The sequence below is a fragment of the Chiloscyllium plagiosum genome, chromosome 1, assembly GCF_004010195.1.
Source record: "Chiloscyllium plagiosum isolate BGI_BamShark_2017 chromosome 1, ASM401019v2, whole genome shotgun sequence".
Taxonomy (NCBI): domain Eukaryota; kingdom Metazoa; phylum Chordata; class Chondrichthyes; order Orectolobiformes; family Hemiscylliidae; genus Chiloscyllium; species Chiloscyllium plagiosum.
This window is the reverse complement of record NC_057710.1, coordinates 85,189,351-85,209,022: the sequence shown is the minus strand read 5'-3', so window position 1 is coordinate 85,209,022 and position 19,672 is coordinate 85,189,351. Positions and strand designations below refer to the sequence as shown.

At 39.7% G+C, this 19,672-nt stretch overlaps 1 protein-coding gene across 1 annotated transcript in view; it reads right to left on the bottom strand.

The window, feature by feature from the left end:
• Positions 1-19,672, bottom strand: part of ppat (phosphoribosyl pyrophosphate amidotransferase) — a 61,610-nt gene that overhangs the window by 36,860 nt on the left and 5,078 nt on the right. Inside the window, exons 2-5 of the mRNA XM_043690405.1 lie at positions 7,354-7,420; positions 4,503-4,709; positions 3,372-3,484; positions 1,508-1,653 (exon numbers count right to left, since the gene is read on the bottom strand). Of these exons, the coding sequence (XP_043546340.1) occupies positions 1,508-1,653; positions 3,372-3,484; positions 4,503-4,709; positions 7,354-7,420 (533 nt within the window). The remainder of the gene's footprint in view (positions 1-1,507; positions 1,654-3,371; positions 3,485-4,502; positions 4,710-7,353; positions 7,421-19,672) is intronic.

Sequence of the window (19,672 nt, the reverse complement as noted above, 5' to 3'; positions counted from 1 at the left end):
AGTCCCCACTCCCCAAATTCTGTATCTACATCCTCTTTCTCCAAAATGAAGTATTCATTTAACACTCTACCAACAACCTCTGGCTCCATGCACAGATTGCCTCCTTGGTCCCTAATGGGCCCTATTCTTTCTTTGGTTATTCTCTTTGCTTTGATATACTTAGAATATCTTAGAATTCTCCTTAAATCTTCCTCACCAACGTCCCCTCTTTACTTTGGTCTTATAAGACTAACTTTCAGTCAGTCATTCAGTTTCTTGCCTTCCACGTTATCAGAGACGTTCCTTTATTCCAACCATTGCTCAAAGCCTGTTACATCTCTAAATTTCTGAGATGTGATGAAAGATTGTGACCTGAAACAGTAACTCCAGTGCACTTTGTGGTTTTAGGGGCTACTTTTTCATTCTAACCCAGTAATTTGTTAGGTGACAATCATGTCCTAAAACTACCTTCTAATGTTTGTATTGATATTTGGCGTATGTGGACTCCTACAGAAGCACAATTTGAAGAGAATTGATCAACACCCCAATAATTATTAACTCTCCATCAAACATGAAAGCCATAACATACAAGCAAAATATTGATATCCTAACTACCACACTATTAAACTTGGCTTAAGACCACAGTTTGAATTAACAAGACAAAGGTTTCTTTACAAAATCACTGACATTCATTCACACATGCAAAAATTCATACCATCCATACCTGCAGAGCTCACATTTAATGCACTTCCATTGCATATTGACAAACCTGGATTTTTAATGAGGCAGTTACTACCCTTTTTATTGCATGTGATTGAAATTCCACAATTGACAGTTTCATTACAATAGCACCCACAGCCACTTCTGCTCCCTGTATTCCTAAACATATGCAACATTAAGCTAGATTCCAAATTAATTTGTGAGTAACTTAATACCACAGTGATTTAAAGTATTTATTTCTCACCAGTTAGGTCAGTCCTCCTTTGTTAACAAGTCTAAAACTGTTCTTGTTTTCCTTTGTATCTTCCCCCTCTACCCTCCCACACCTTGTAGCATCCCTCTCAGTCCGACTGTCACAGCCTCCCTCCCTTTTTCCTTTTCAACCCCTCGCAGCATCCCTTTTTCCCACCTCACCCCAATAACCATCTTTCTCTACTACCATAATCCCCTTGCATTTTCCCTGCCTCCTTACAAACCCCTTTTATAGCCTGTCACACCACACACCTTCCTTGCAGCATTCCTTCAACTACCCCATTCCCAAACTGAAAAATGGGTGAGGAACAGCCACTTATAATCCAAACTTTCTTTCTCTGTATCATAATTGATTTAGAAAAGCAAGATGGTCATGACTTTTCCCACTATTAACCTGAATTTACTCTTACCAATTCACCAATTGGGGGCACAAAACCAAATTTTCTATAGGTAAAATTCTAGATCATTTCAGAAGTATACAACAAACTTTTTTTTTAAAAATACAATATGCTTTAGACTTCAATTTCCATTATTTAAAAATTAGGTTATTTCTCACCTGAACTGTTCAACTTGGATACTGGTACAAGGCGGCCAAGGCATAGAGGACGATTCCCATAAGGATCACGGACAGCATAAATTACATCTTTGTACATAAGTAGCATTGAATAAGAGGTAGAAGTTGCAGTCATCAAAGTTCTAATCCTAGAAATTAAGATTAAAACTCAATAATGTTTAAACCGATTTATAAATCATAATGTATTACTTACCAAATTCACCTGGTTTTATAGTTTTAAGTAGATTTAACCAACTAGTTTTATTGGATAATTTACTACATCTGTGTAATTTAGAGCTCAAATGATGGTCAACTGTTCTTGCTGCAGCACCAGGCCAAGTGTGGTCAACCAATCAGCACTCTGTTATCATGTTGCATAAAATGTTCATTTCTCAAGGTCTGCTTCTTGCACCCTAGTTCTTAAGAGTGCAATCTTTTAGCAATGTTTAATTTAGTGTTATTAATGAGACCCTTTGTGCTAAATTGTCAAAGTTTTTGCAAAGAAAGTCCATATACTACTGTATCTGCATAAGGTACAAATAACAATACATAACTTCTGTTATCGAGAAGTGTATCCCATTTTTGAGGAATTTAGAATGCTATGATTACCAATTTCTGCACTAATCCAATTTACCGTGCCATTTTTGACTATTTACATTCTTAATCACATTCATTATAGAAAGGCAAGCAGATTTACATTTATAAATTGCTTTGCATGACAACTAGACACTCCAAAGCACTTTATGCCAATAATAGTACCTTTTAAAAGTATGGTCACTGTTATAAGAAAGGTGGCAGCCAACTTGCACACAGTGTACTTCCACAAAAACGTGTTAATGACCAGATAATCTTTTTTTCTGCAATGGTAGCAGAGGGGTAAACATGAACCAGAATATCTCACATGCCTTCTTTGAAATAGTGCCAAGGGATCTTTTACATCCACCTAAGCTGGCAAACAGGGCCTTGATTTAACATTTTGTTCAAAAGATTGCACCCGATACAATTACAATATTTAAAAGGCATCTGGGATGGGTATATGAATAGGAAGGGTTTAGAGTGATATGGGCCAATTGCAGGCGAATGGAACTAGATTAGATTAGGATACTTGGACTGAAGGGTGGCGGAGGCTGATACAATTGCAACATTTAAGAGGCATTTGGATGGGTATATGAATAGGAAGGGTTTGTAGGGATTTGGGCCGGGTGCTGGCAGGTGGGACTAGATCGGGTTGGGATATCTAGTCGGCATGGACAGATTGGACCGAAGGGTCTGTTTCCGTGCTGTACATATCTATGACTAACAGTACAGTACTCTCAGTACAGCACTGGAATGTCAAACTTGGCTTTTGCGTTTAAGAGCCTAGAGTGGGGCTTGAACCCAGAATCTTGTAACTCAGAGGCAAGAGTGCTGCTACCAACTGAGCCACGACTGGCAAAGGAATTGTTTTTACGTCATACTAAATCTAAACTACAGTTCAACACGCAAAATGAAAATATGTCCATCTTTTCACTTCAGTTAGTATTGGCTTTAGTTGGCTCACATACATTCTGATCAACACCCAGATATGGTCCAGGTGTTAATTCACAGCAGTTTCCATCGAATTATTTGCTGATGTTCGAAATCCATGAGTGAAGAAAATGATGATTTGTCACAAAACCAAATCAGGATCTTAAGTAAATTCTAAACCTTTTCTGTAATGCTTAGAGGTGCTGTGCTCTCCCCAACTGGAGGTGGAAGTTTTAACAGTTTCCCTGTTCTGAGGAAGGGTCACTAGACCCGAAATGTTAACTTTGATTTTGCTTCACAGATGCTGGCAGACTTGCTGAGCTTTTCCAACAATTTCCGTTTTTGTAGCAGTTTCCCTTACCTGGCCACCCAGTCAGGTAAGTCAGCTTCCTCCTTAGGAGGAGTTAAAGCCAAAAGTTGTATGATAAGTTCACTGTCAGAGCTAGTTGATAATCCAACACCATGTCGTAATACCTATATAAATGGAAAAATGTTTTCAATAAGAGAAACGTATCACTGTCACATCTTAATTCAATGTACATACATAATTCACCATTCTATATTAAGCTTCAAATTATACCTTAATGAAAAAATGCATTCAATATTAGGCATAATATGCCTTTTGTGCAGATGCTTTAGTGTTAAGGAGGAAGCAGCAGTCTCCAAACAGTATTTTAAATAGAAAGCTAAGGCTGAACAAAAGGGGATAGCAACGACATCAGAACAGGAGGTACTTAGATCAGGCCCTCTCATTTTCAACCTTTTTAAAAATCTGGGTTTTTCATGAAATCTCTACAGTGAAGATCAAGGCCATTTGGCCCATTAAGCATGCACCAACCTTCCAGACCAACCACTCCACCCTAACTCCAGATCCTTCGAAAATAGGTACCAGGTTTTGTTTCCATGCTGTACATCTCTATGACTCTATGACTCCAGACAGAGGATCTAGATTGGCGCAGGCTTGGAGGGCCAAAGGCCCTGTTCTTGTGCTGTAAGTTTCTTTGTTCTAACCCAGTTTTTACCATGGCTAATTCATCTAGCCTACACATCCCTTGACAATGCATGCCAATTTTGCATGGCCAATTTGGACGATGGGAGGAAACCCCGAGCACCCAGCAGAAATCCATGCAGACATAGGGAGGAGATGCAAACTCTAGAGAGAGTCACCCAAGACTAGAATCAAACCCAGGTCCCTGGCAATGTGAGGCACTGTGCTGCATTTTATTTCCTGAGTTTTTTTGCTCAGCAAGAAAAGATGCTGGATAAAGTCTTGCGTAGCCACAGATTACAGATTCTGATGTACAGTGGAGTTATGAGCCATTTATCAGATTTTATTACATTTTAACCAGAAAATTGAACCTTGAATCTATTCTCAATTACCTATCCTAGTCATTTGCCCAGACAGGATTCACTTATTGAGAATTAATTCACTTTTCAAAATACATTTTTCCTGTGCTGTTCAATTAAATACTATGGAACTGCCATAACGCACCTTCATTTTTAATTTTTTTGCATTTACTAATTCTCCATTGTGAGCTACAGCGATCTTTCCATGAAGAGTTTCCACTACAAATGGTTGACAATTCTGCAATTCAGAAATACCCGATGTAGAATATCGAGTGTGTCCTATTCCCAGGTTTCCATTGCGAAGTTTTTGTATTTGTTCTTCACGGAATGTACTATTTATGAGACCCATTCCCTGTAAAAAGAAATATTTGAATATAAAACTAATTGATAATCTCTATAATTCTTTTCATTCGTTCATGGACTGTGATTTTGAAAGTTACATCAGCATTTATCACCCATCCCCAAATGTACTTGAAAAGGTGGTGTAAGCTGTCTCCTTCAGCTGCTGCAGTCCTTAGAATATAGTGACACCTACAGTGATGTCAGAAACAGAAATCTAGGATCTTGAGCCAGTGACAGTGAAGGAACGGCAATAATAATATAGTTCCAAGTCAGGATGGCGTGTGGCTTGGAGAAGCATTTATAGACATTGGTGCTCCAATGCACCTGCTTCGGTTGTACTACCAGGTGGTAGAGGTCATGGGTTTGGAAGGTGCTGTCAAAAAAGTGAATTACTGCAATGCATCCTGTAGATTGCACACACTGGTGTCTCTGTGTTGGTGGTGAAGAAAGTGAATGCTGAAGGAGAATGAGGTGCTAATCACAAATCGCTTTGTCCTGAATGTTGTCAAGATGCTGACAGATATGCACCCATTCAGGCAAGCAGAAAGTCTTCCATAACACTCCTAAATTGTTTTTTATCAATGGTGGATAGGTGTTAAGGAGACAAGTTACTCGCCACAGAAATCTTAGTTTCTTACTTGCTTTTATATCCTTAGTATTTATATTACTGATCCAGTTCAGTTTCTCAGCAATAGTAATTCCCAAGATGTGATAGTGCAGACTCAGCAATGGCTAGGTTTTCTCCTTTTGGAGATGGTCATTGCATGTGTGGCACATGCATTATATGCCACTTATCAGTCCAAGCCTGGATGTTGCTCAGGTCTTGATGCATATAGTAATGGACTGCTTCAGTACCTGAGGAGTTCCGAGTGGTGCTGAACATGACCATTCCCACTTCTGACTTTATGATGGAAGAGATGTCATTGACAAAGCAGCTGAAAATGGTTGGGCCGAGGACACTACCCTGAAGAACTCCTACAGTAATGTCCTCGGATGAGATGATTGACCTCCTGCAGTTATAATCATCTTCCTTTGTGCTAGGTAGCCAGATAAAAATTAAGCTTTTGAAAGGAAACAAAAGTAACTAACTGCCTTTCAATTAAACAAATGTCTTTATCTACAATTTTTGGAGATCTTATAACGTTATCAAGTAACTTGTCAGATTTTATGTACATTTATGCATTCTACGCCTAGAACTGCCAAATAACTATTCTGAGACTTTACTTCAGCTGTACTTAAAAAGTGAAAACAAGTGGGAAATTATATTTTTATAATCTGCTGTTTAAACACCATGAGTTGTTGACTATTGCAGCATTTCCTTTGGGGAAATGAAAAGACTATGTTGTACAATAACAAGAATTTAGATCCTGCCTAAAATCATCAGTTATTTGAAAACTCAGTAAGTCATTAGTTTTCTAACCAAAGAGGCATAGCACAAAGTTCACATTGAAGTATCTTATCTTGTATTTTGAAATTATAACCCCAGGATTTAAAATATTTGTTTAGATCCTACATCAAACCTCAGAGTTGCACAAGTTTTGTCCTGAAGGTTAAAAGGCCTCTGAACTGTGAGGCACTGCGTAAAAATCAACAATCAGAAAAACTAGCTCCAAAATTAAAATGCAAGTCTAATCATACTTGTATAATAAAATGGAAAATTCAATGAATTTAATTTGAAGTAATCACAGCTTATAAAACACAATAAGCACAGTTTATGTTCTGTTAAAAAGTATAAGTGATTTGCTTCATTAGCAGAATCTCTGAACAATATTATTGCAAATAGCTATGCTTCAGCATGTTACAGTATAGCTGAGCAATAATTTTGATATATCTTTAATAACAATTTGCATTTATATTATAAATTTATTATTTAAAAATCCCATGGAGTAGAATCAGACAAAGGTTAATACTGAAGCTAAGACAGCAAGATTTAAATCACATTTTCTTTAATCATTTGATTCCAGAAACCACAGTTAGTGCACAGCTTTCACAACTGGGCGCTGCATTCAAGAGCAGAAGTTAATTTGGAGAGTCTGTATTTAAAATGTAACTTGGTCCCACAGTTCAGCATACAATAAAACACTAGAGTCTACTTTTATCTCTGAACTTTGACTTTAAAGGTTATTTATCTAGTCATTTGAAATAAGCAATTTAAACACAATTGTATAGGTAATTTAAATCAACAGTAAGCAATTTCTAATCAATGGATGACTAAAATGATCTGTAAGAAAATCCGCTCTGGTGCAGAAGGGGATGGTCTCTGGACATTTGGACAAGAGCGTAGGGCTTTATTTTGCAAATGACTGCAGTATACACAGACACTGAATGCACACAAAATATTCCCCTGCTTCAAATGGACACAAAAACCACTGAAATTACAAGGAAAACTACCTATTATTTTCAAACATATTTGCAAAAACACACATTCAATCAAAATGCAATCTTGGCTTTAGCAGAATCAATTGACTATTGGATTATGAAAAAGGCTTAATGTAGGAAATTCAAATTGAAGCTAATATTGTAGAAGTACTGGAAGGTGACACTCATTTTCTGACAAATATGGAATAATGCAAAAGGAGATGATCTGACAAAAGATTTTTGAAGTCAGTGAAGTTTATACGTGATAACACTCCATTGCATAATGAAAAGTATACCTTGTGCATCATATATGATGGTGGAGAGCCTCCATTACTTGTCACAATTCCAGCACTTTCTTGACCTCTGTAAAAACATATTTTCAAAAGTTTCAAAAACAACTAGCAATAATGACAGTTTTCTTAATGGAAAATAACAATCCCAAGCTGCTCCATAGCTTTTGAATCTTATGATATATTTTCCTATTGATTTGTTCTGCCACTTCAGTGCACAAGTAAAAAAAAGTGCAAAAAGTAATAGTTATCATATTTACTCTACCAGAGAAAATCCAATATCACAGAGATAAAGCTATTGCTCAAATGGGATAGAGTGATCTCCTGTCAGAGGATTGTGAGGCACTTCTTACATGTTTAGTCAGAATAGAGGGGCAAGATTCCACACTAGATGCAAGTTTCTAGTTTGTTTCAAAGCATCTAGAAGAGTGGTCAGGGAAAAGTGACAACAACATAATTCAAATCAGTTACGAGTTTAGCAGCAGAACAAGAAGGGTTTGTGATACTTTCAGTATACAACATACCTCCAAATAGTGACAGAGAGATTGATAAGGATTGATAACAGAACTTTGAGGGACTTTATCCCCACTGATATTTGGTTATTAATGTAGATCTTGACTTCACTAGTCCTTTGAAATTACATCCTCAGAATTTAAAACGTTTATTTAGCCTCAAAGAAAAGTTGCATAAGTTTTTGGCCTAAATGTTAAAAGGCCTCTGAAATGTAAGGAACAGAAGAATTCCTGAAATGCATTCAAGAGGATTTCCATGATCTGCAAGTTCTTGACCCAACCAGAAAAAAGTGGTGGAATTTGATTTGGTGCTGCGAAATGAAATAGCCCAAGTGGACCAAGTGTTAGAGAACACTTAGCTAGCAGTGATCAGCACATCTTGAGATTTCAAATCAGTAATGAGGAAAAGCAAGGAAAGAGTTTAAACAGAGTGTTTCGATTGGAAGACAGTTTATTTCAATATGACGAGAAGGAATTTAGCCAGGATAAAATGGAATCAAAGTCTGGTTTGAAGAATTGCAATGAAACAACAAGTGAGCTTTATTAAAGAGCTGCTTTGCAGTACAAGGTAGGGCAAATAAAAACAGATCTTCATGGTCGACAGGGGAGATAATTAAAAAGACTGAGAAAGGTGCAAGTTATATTTCATATGTGTGAACTAGGTCAAATATAATATTTTACAGGTAAATGAAGAGAAAAATACCACTGGCAAAGAGAATGAGACACGAGAATGCCTAAAGTGGAATCCAAACATTTCTACCCATATGTAAATAATAAACGGACAGCAAGAAGTGGAGGTAGGCATATTAGAGACAAAGATAATATGTATTTTTGCACAGGACAAGGCTAGAACAACTATTGAGTGTTCTGGATTGGTGCTCACTGAAAAAAAAAGAGGAATCTAACAAAATACCAATAGTGGTATTCATGGGAATGGACAGGGTGAAAATTAAGGGAGAAGGTACTGGAACAACCGAAAAAACTTCAGCGGAAAAGTCACCAGTCCAGTTGGTTTTCAATCCGGATTTCTGAAGGAAATAGGAATGTGCTAAAATGTCCAAAATTTTAATCAAAACTTTAAGTTATCAATGGAGTCAGTTAGAAATTGTAATTTAAGTAAACTTCTGCCTCAGGTGTACAAAAGATTGCTTGGTGGTACAGAACTTAAATATTGCTGAAAAGAGAGTGACATTTTGCTGAAACTTTTTGCCTTGCGCTCAGAGGCAAATGCAAGAACATCAATTTTCTTCCAATTTATACTATTGGAAGAAAGGGCTGCTAATCGGTTGGCAAGTTATACAGTCAGAGAGATGTACAGCATGGAAACAAGCCCTTTGGTTCAACTTGTCCATGCCAACCAGATATTCTGCATTAATCTAACCCCATCTGTCAGCATTTGGTTAACATCCCTCTAAACCCTTCCTATTCACATACTCTTCCAGGTGCCTTTTAAAATGTTGTATTTGCACCAGCCTCTACCACTTCGTCTGGTAGCTTTATTCATACACGCACCACCCTCTGCATGAAAGGGTCACCCCTTATGTCCCTTTTAAATCTTTCCCTTCTCACCTTAAACCTATGCCCTCTAGTTTTGGACTTCCCTATCTAGGGGCAAAGATAGGTGGCTATCATGGATGGCTAGTCACCCCATCCATGACTCAAAATTTAATGAACTTCTATACGGTCACCATCATCCTCTGACACTCCAGAGAAAATAGGCCCAGCATATTCAGCCTCTCCTGAGAGCTTGAATCTTCTGTGCCTGATAACATTCTTCTAAGTCATTTTTGAACCCTTTCAAGTTTCACAACACCCTTCCTATAGGAGGGAGGCCAGAATTGAATACAGTATTCCAAAAGCAGCCAAACCAATATCCTATACAGCCACAACATGAGCTCTCAAGGCATATCTTCAGGTGCGGTGCTGAGTGGGAACAAGCTGAAGCGCAGCCTGGGTAAGAGTTTCTGATTCTGAATGTTTCGACTGAGGAGAAACTAAAAAGTGATGTCAGAGGAAGGCTAATTTGATTGGTTAATAGGGAATCGCTGTTAAAATTTGAAACTTTGATAAATTATTGGTTAAAACTTGCATTCAGATTGAGATAATAAGCAGAGATATAAAAAGTTTTTTAAAAAGTTTGAAAGACCACATTCAAAACTACTTAAATAAAACAAGGACAAAGGTCAGGTGATGTGTTGTTTCTGCATGATGTGGGAGCTGGTTAAACCTATTGTGGTTCCTAGTGACTACATCTGTAGTAAATGTTGGTTACTTGAGGAACTCTGGAGTTCAGAGTTGATGAGCTGGATTTTGAGCTTCAGACATTGTGATACCTTAGGGAGGAGGAAGAGTTACCTGGATGTTGTGTTTCAGGAGACAGTCACACCCCTTAGACTAACTAACTTGAATTCAGTCAGTGGTCAGGGACAGGAGGAATCCAAGAAGTAGAGTTGCAGGAGTCTCAGCCCTTGTCCAACAGGTTCGAGTAACTTGCTCCCTGCATAGACAGGATTGGGGACTGCAGGGAGAATGAGCTGACAGCAGCAACATGTTGCAGGGAACAATTCAAGTTGAGGCTGGGTGGGAGGAAAGAGAAGACATATGTAGTTGTAATTGTGCATAGTATGGTTGGGGGCATAGACACTGTTCTGTGACCAGGATTCAGTGTTGCCTGCCTGCTGCTCATGTTCAGGATACCTCATTTGGGCTGCAGAGAAACTTAGAATTGGAGGGTAAGATGCAGTTATAGAGTCATACAGATGTATGCTGAAAATGTGTTGCTGGAAAAGCGCAGCAGGTCAGGCAGCATCCAGGGAACAGGAGAATCGATGTTTCGGGCATAAGCCCTTCTTCAGGAAGGGCTTATGCCCTAAACGTCGATTCTCCTGTTCCCTGGATGCTGCCTGACCTGCTGCGCTTTTCCAGCAACACATTTTCAGCTCTGATCTCCAGCATCTGCAGACTTCACTTTCTCCTCATACAGATGTATAGCATGGAAACAGACCCTTCGGTCCAACCCATCCATGCTGACCAATTATCCCAACCCAATCTAGTCCCACCTGCCAGCACCCGGCCCATATCCCTCCAAACCCTTTCTATTCATATACCCATCCAAATGACTCTTAAATGCTGCAATTGTACCAGCCTCCACCACTTCCTCTGGCAGCTCATTCCATACACGTACCACACGCTGTATGAAAAAGTTGTCCCTTAGGTCTCTTTTATATCTTTCCTCTTTCACCCTAAACCTATGCCCTCTAGTTCTGGACTCCCTGACCCCAGGGAAAAGACTTTGCCTATTTACTCTATCCATGCCCCCTATAATTTTGTAAACCTCTATAAAGGTCACTCCTCAGCCTCCGACGCTCCAGGGAAAACTGTCCCAGCCTGTTCAGCCTCTCCCTGTAGGTCTAATCCTCCAACCCTGGCAACAACCTTGTAAATCTTTTCTGAACCCTTTCAAGTTTCACAACATCTTTCTGATAGGAAGGAGATCAGAACTGCATGCAATATTCCAACTGTGACCTAACCAATGTCCTGCACAGCCGCAACATGACCTCTCAACTCCTGTACTCAATACTCTGACCAATAAAGGATTGCATACCAAACGCCCTACTTCACTATCCTATCTACCTGCGACTCCACTTTCAAGAAGCTATGAACCTGCACTCCAAGGTCTCTTTGTTCAGCAACACTCCCTAGGACCTAACCATTAAGTGTATAAGTTCTGCTAAGATTTGCTTTCCCAAAATGCAGCACCTCGCATTTATCTGAATTAAACTTCATCTGCCACTTCTCAGCCCATTGACCCATCTGGTCAAGATCCTGTTGCAATCTGAGGTAACCCTCTTTGCTGTCCACCACACCTCCAGTTTTGGTGTCATCTGCAAAATTACTAACTGTACCTCTTATGCTCAAATCCAAATCATTTATGTAAATGACGAAAAGTAGTGGACCCAGCACCAATCCTTGTGGCACTCCACTGGTCACAGGCCTCCAGTCTGAAAAACAACCCTCCACCACCACCCTCTGTCTTCTACCTTTGAGCCAGTTCTGTATCCAAATGGCTAGTTCTCCCTTTATTCCGTGTGATCTAACCTTGCTAATCACTCTCCCATGGTAAACCTTGTCGAACGCCTTACTGAAGTCCATATAGATCACATCTACAGCTCTGCCTTCATCAATCCTCTTTGTTATTTCCTCAAAAAGCTCAATAAAGTTTGAGAGACATGATTTCCCATGCACAAAGCCATGTTGATTATCCCTAATCAGTCCTTGCCTTTCCAAATACATCCACATCCTGTCCCTCACGATTCCCTCCAACAACGTGCCCACCATCACGTCAGGCTCACTAGTCTATAGTTCCCTGGCTTATCCTTACCACCCTTCTTAAACAGTGGCACCAGATTGGCCAATCTCCAGTCTTCGGCACCTCACCTGTGACTACTGATGATACAAATATCTCAGCAAGAGGCCCAGCAATCACTTCTCCAGGTTCCCACAGAGTTCTTGAGTACATCTGATCAGGTCCTGGGGATTTATCCATCTTTACCGGTTTCAAGACATCCAGCACTTCCTCCTCTGTAATATGGACATTCTGCAATCTATTTCCCAACAGTCTACATCTTTCATAACTACTGATGCAAAATACTCATTTAGCATTTAGTATCTCCCCCATTTTGTTCAGCTCCACACAAAGGCCACCTTGCTGATCTTTGAGGGGCCCGATTCTCTCCCTAGTTACCCTTTTGTCCTTAATGTACTTGTCATGGTCCACGTAGGTACCAATGACATAGATAAAACAAGGTCTGTTAAGGGAGTATGAACAGACCAGGAGCTAAATTAAAAAGTAGAATGAAAAAGGATAATAATCTCTGGATGACTACCTGAGCCATAAGCTAATTGGCACAGGGTCAATAAGATTAAGCAGCTAAATGCATGGCTTAAAGATTGGTGTAGGAGAAATGCGTTTGAATTCAGGTGACATTGGCACCAGTACTGAGGAAGATGAGACGGTATTCATCTGTTCTGACAGGGTGGCACAGTGGTTAGCACTGCTGCCTCACAGCGCCAGGGTGTAGGAGAAATGCGTTTGAATTCAGGTGACATTGGCACCAGTACTGAGGAAGATGAGACGGTATTCATCTGTTCTGACAGGGTGACACAGTGGCACAGTGGTTAGCACTGCTGCCTCACAGCGCCAGAGACCTGGGTTCAATTCCCACCTCAGCGACTGTCTGTGTGGAGTTTGCACATTCTCCCCATATCTGCGTGGGTTTCCTCCCACAGTCCAAAAACGTGCAGGTTAGGGCTAAATTGCCCGTAGTGTTAGGTGAAGGGGTAAATGTAGGGGAATGGGTCTGGGTGGGTTGCGCTTCGGTGGGACGGTGTGGACTTGTTGGGCCAAAGGGCCTGTTTCCACACTGTAAGTAATCTAATAAACCCTCTTCACTGTCCACAACACCATTTTGTGTCATTTGAAAAAGCTACAGACCTTCCCTCCTATATTCACATTCAAATCATTTATATGGATGACAAAAAGAGTGGACACTTGTGCCACACTGCTGGTCACAGGCCTCCGGTCTGAAACCTTTCACCACCACCTCAGTCTCCTACCTTCAAGACAATATTGTACCCACATGGCTAGCTCTTCTGAATTTCATGTGTGCTTACCTTGCCAACCAGTCTACCAATACCTTGTTGAAGTCCACAGTCAACATCCATCACTCTACCCTCCCGTCTTCCGGCACCTCACCCGTGGTTATTGATGATACAAATATCTCAGCGAGGACCCAAGTAATCACTTCCCTAGCTTGCCCACAAAGTTCTGGGATATACCTATCAGGTCCTGGGAATTTATCCACCTTTATGTGTTTTAAGATGTCCAGCACCACCTATGTAATATGCACATTTCTCTGGGACTTCTCCACCAACAACACAAGGCCAAATGCAAACTGGAAGAAGAACACCTCATTTTCTACCTCATGAACTTACAACCATATCGCCTTAACATAGAATTCACCAGCTTTCAAATCTCACACCCCCCCATCTCATCTCAGGCCCAGTCTGACCTCTCCATATCGCTCCCTTAACCAGATACTACCTGTCCATCTTCCTTCCCACCTAACCCCTCCACCCTTCCGACTGACCAATCACAGCCACCTCCTACCGCCAGTCCACCCACCCTTCCCCTAGCCAGGTTGTTTCAGGTCGAAACTTTCGACTCCCCTTCTCTGATGCTGCCTGACCTGCTGTCCCACCCATGATGTGGATTCCAGAATTATACACAATACTTTAGCTGTGGCCTAACCAATGCTTTATACACTTCCATCATAAACTCCTTTCTCTTAGACTCTGCGTCCTGAATAATAAAGGCAAGTATCCCATATGCCTTCTTAGACTCTTTATCTCCATGTCTTGAACATGTACATCAATGTCCTTCTGATCCTCAGTGCTTCCAATCTATTATCCCACTCACCATTTACCATCTATTCCCTTGTCTTGTTTGTCCTGCCCAAGTGAATGCCCTCATACATACCTAGATTGAATTCCACTTCCCACTGATCAGCCCATCTGACCAGCTATCCTTTTCTAATACAATGTTATCCTCCTCACTATTTGCCAACTCAATTTTCCTATCATCTGCAAATTTACTTATCAATCCTCTTTCATTCAAGTTTAAATCATTTCTATATGTTATGTATTAGTTTTAAATCAGAGTATGGTTTCTAGTTTTTAAAAAACCTACCCAACAGCAATCTAAGCACCTCATGGTTCATGTATTGTTTTAATGCAGCAAATTCACTGCAACAGTGCATCTACTGATTGTATCTTTCAATATCAGAAAACTGCAATATTTGTATGTGGTCAATCATGATATCTGCAAAGCATAATATCTACCAGATTAGAAAGTTGCTCAAGATGTAAAGTTGTCCCTCTTATTCCCAGTCACATTTTTTACTCTACCTCCGGCAGTAGATTAGAGTTGCTTATTCTCCCCCTCCTCTGTCATTTTTATTTGTTTACATGGTTCAAATGCTTCCCTCCTTAATTTTGTGCAGTATATTTGCATTTCTTGGTAAACAGTTATTCATATACAATGAGTCCTACTGTCAAATGTGCAAAAGAGTTGACATTCATCATGGCTCAATTGTTTGACTGACTGGAAATAAATAGAAATAACTCCTCTAGCACCAGTGCAAATATCATGATCCATAGTAACAAGACAAAACTTACTGCACACACCATTAGATCCAAATATTTATTTTGTGATGCCAGATAAACAAATATAATCACTCCTCTGGCCCTGGTGTAAATATCTGTTTCCTTAGTAACAATAAAACGTACCTCAGATACCATTAGTTCCAAGCAGTTATTTAATACCAATCATAAAATGTTCCTATTTGCCCTTTCACCTGAAAATGATTTTTAAGCATCCTGACAAAAGTGTAATCTTCATCTTTTACAATACAATAACAATACGACACAGCATAAGAATAGGCCCTTTAGCCCACCAAGCCTGCACCGATTCCTAGCCTTATTTAGACCTACTACTTATTGCCCATGCACTTCTTCTATCAGCCTCCCGTTCATGTGTTTATCAAGATATACCTTAAACGTTGCTAACGTGCCTGCTTCCACCACTTCCACAGGCAGTGCATTCCAGGCACCCACCATCCTCTGCACAAAAAAAATCTTCCCTGTACTTCTCCCCTAAACCTTCCCCCTCTCACCTTGAACCTGTGCCCACTCGTAGTTGAATTTTTAATCCTGGGAAAAAAACCTCTATCTACCCTATCTATGCCAGTCATAATTTTGAAGATATCTATAAGGTCACCCCTCAGCCTCCATCTTTCCAGTGAAAACAATCTGAATTTATTCAAACTCTCTCCTAACTAAAACCCTCCAAACCAGGCAATAACCTGGTAAACCTTTTCTGCACCCTCGCTAAAGCATCCTCATCCTTCTAGTGATGTGACGGCCAGAATTGCACACAATATTCCAAATGCACCCTAACTAAAGTTTTGTGCAGCTGAAACATAACTTTTATATTCGATGCTCAATCGACAAAGGCAAGCGAGCTGTATGCCTTCTTGATCACTTTATCCACCTTTGTTGCCACTTTCAGGGATCGGTGGACCTGTGCACCCAGATCCCTTGTATGTCAATGCTATTCCAGGATGGTATGTTGCCTCCCTGGTACCAGGGTCATGGATATCTCCGAGTGGGTAGAGGGCATACTGAAACTGGAGGGGAAAAAAAAGGCAGAAATCATTGTCCATATTGCTATAAATGACTGAGGTAGGATGAGTGACAAGGTCCTGCAACAACAATTCAGAGAGTTAGGTGGTAAACTAGAAAGCAGTACCTCTAAAGATAGTAATCTCAGGATTACGCCCCATGCCACGTGATACTGAGGCGAGGAACAGAGACAAAGTATAACTGAAGATATGTCTAAAGAGCTGGTGTAACGAGGAGGGCTTCAGATATGTGGATTACTAAGATGTCTTCCAGGGAAGGTGGAACCTGTACAAGAAGGACTGGTTGCACTTTGATTGCAGGGGTACCAACAGCCTGGCAGGAGGTTCTATAGTGCCACTTGGGAGGCTAGGGTTTTTGGGGAGGTGGTGGTGATGTTTTGGTTATTGGAGCAGAAATTAAGCATAGAGACTGGGGGAAGAGCTTGAGTGTAAGGCAAATATAGCTCAGAAGAAGAGCAGTCAGGGAGGGGTTGCTGAGGTCAGTGGAACTGGCGGCTTAGACTGTATTTGTTTCAATGCAAGTAGAAGAACAGGCAAGACGATGAATTTAAAACCTTGATTAATGCATGCAATTATGTTGTTGCTGTCACACAGACATGGTTGAAAGAGAGACAGGATTGGGGACTTAACATTCCGGGGTGTCAACGTTTTAGACAAGTAAGAGGAGCAAGCAAAAGAGGTGAGGGAAGTTGCATTACTAGTTAGTGAGCATATCATAGCTGTGCTGAGGGAGGATACCCTGGAGGTATCTTGCAGTGAGGCATTATGGGCAGTTCTCAAGAATAGGAAGGGTGCAATCATAATGCTGGAATTGTACTACAGACCTCCCAGCTGCCAGCAGGAGATCAGGAAGAGATATGTAGATAGATTTGGGAAAGATGAGAAAATAACAGGACTGTTGTGTGGATGACTTCGTATTTAATTTCCAACTGCTTTTTTATATTAATCTTATGACAGAATTTCTCCAAGGTCATTTCACTGTAAATAGAAGGATGTATCGTGGCTGTTACAATTTTCATCCTGGTCTTATCCACATTAACCTCCAATGTGCATACAGAGTGCCCACCTAAGTAGATATCTTTACTATTCTTAGTAGTGTAGAAGCAAATTACTGCAGATGCTGTGCGAATCTGGAATAAACAGAAAATGCTAATAATAACAAGCACCTCAGATATTATTTGTGGAGACAGAAATCTGGAACATCATCAGGTCCAGCTAAAAAATAAAAATTTGTATTGCGACTTTCACATTCTCAGAACATTCAAAAATATTTCAGATAATACCTTGCTCATGCAGCAGCCAATGTCCACAGCAATATAAACGTAAATAAGCAACACATTCTTCCCTCAACCAATACTGGGATTAAAGTTGGCAGCTAGGAATTGATGCCATAACTGTTATTAGGCAGCCCATCTGAAATAAGTCTCTTGGAAATACAAAATGAAACTATTTTCAAGAGAGGTTCTGAGATTTTCCAAGAGGTTACTGAAAAGAAAGTTGCTGTCTCCACTTGTCCCTCTCAAAAGAAACTCCCAAATCTCCCAGAGAAGCATCATCCAATAAAGCATCTAAGCTCCAGAAACAGAAAGAGAACTTTAAAATAAGTAGAACATTCATTACTTCTGACTGCATCAAAAAAAGTTAAGCAACCTCAACTTAAGGTTTAAATCTTATACTTCAAAGGCAACCTAAACCATACATTCTTCCATCTTTCTTTGTACTTGACAGCATCCCATTTATTTTTCTGCTGATGGATGGGTGGGAATGCTGGTGCCCAATTGACTGCATACAGGCCATGAGCTCAATGCCTTGCCATTGCTGTTCTACTCAGGTTCAGAAAGTAATGCATTTTCTTCCTTTAACTCAAGAAAATCTTCTGACGTTTTTTCCTTATTGCAAAAGTAATTAGTTGTAACTTTATTGGCGCAAGTTATAACCTTGCAATAAGAACAAATCTTTGATGTGGTCATCGAGAAGGGTGAACAGAAGTGAGCCACTTTCCCCCCTTCTCATCTAGTGATAAGTTTATTGCTGCATTGGAGTGATAATACTTCACACTCTCAATGCAATGCTGAAATATCAGCTTTGATCATGTGTTCAAAATTGTTGTATGGAGTGGTGCTTCAGTTCACAACCACTGCCTCAAAAGTGAGCATCCCACTCAGCTAATTAACTCTCAAATGGGTTCCAAATGATGCTCCAACATAGTCAAGAGCAAAGAATCTGTAATCATTTTCAACTTTGAAGGATAGTTACTGGCCAAAGTACTATGAAGAAACTATTTGAATAACTTAATTTGCTGGACTTACTAGTTTATAAATGGCGGTGTTGAAAAAAATTGCACCTTCATGATGTTTATTCATTCCTTGTCACTTTTGATTTTTTTTAAAAACTTCTAATCAAGTATCCAGCTGACTAAGTTAAATGTTTAGACAGTTAATTTGGTATTGCAGCTCAAAAACACACCCCTTTGGAAATACTGCTCCTCTGAATGGTAATCTGCTATAAGTGTGCACTAGACAACAGTATAAATGAGATAAAAATCATTTATCTTAGAGATTGATTCTACATCCTGAGTTATGTATTTGTAAAAAACAGTTCCAACAAGATGTTTTGAAAATGAACATAACCGAGATTTTAAAAACTAACAGTTAAATATATCATAAAGCTACATTCAACTACTGTATGTTTGTTCATTTCCTGTGCCCACAATACTTCCTTCCAAAATAACCAACCAACATATGAGCACGTCAGGGGCAATCTTAACCCCCACAAAAGAGAGGTGGAAAATTGAAATTATTAAACTCTAACACATATCCCCAATCTACTACCCACTTCTGAATTGAATGGAGGGAAACTTGAATACCTGCGAATAACCTGATCACTGGAAGCATGTCAAAAATCATTATTACATGATAATAAGTCAATTAAAACAGAATTCACCAGGAGTTTTGAACTTAAACATCTCCAGCATAGGATTCCCAGGCACAAATATACGTATTAGTGAAGCATGGAAGATGAAAGTGATCAGAGTTCCAATTGCCCAATACAACTAGATTCAGTGCTTAAAACTACCCTTTCAATCCCTGAAATAAATGTTTCATAACAGTTCTTAAGATTGTAGCTGTTTCTCAGAAGTTTTAAGGCTCTCAAATGGGTATTAGGATAAGGAAAGGCACCGTGGATATTTTAGAACTATAATCAACTAAACATGAAGATTCTTTCTGAGAAGGGCCACTCCACTTGAAAGGTTAACTGATTTCTCTCCACAGATACTGCCAGACATACTGATCTTTTCCAGCAATTTCTATTTTTGTCTCTGATTTACAGCATCTGCAGTTCTTGCAGTTTTTATAAAGAAGCCTTTCTAGATGTTGGTTCCCCCAAGCATCCAATATAATACTCAAACTATTACCCAATATTCAAATCAGCTGTATAAATGACCATGGAGGAGAAAGTGAGGACTGCAGATGCTGGAGATCAGAATAGGAGAAAGTGAGGACTGCAGATGCTGGAGATCAGAATCAGAAAGTGTAGTGCTGGAAAAGCACA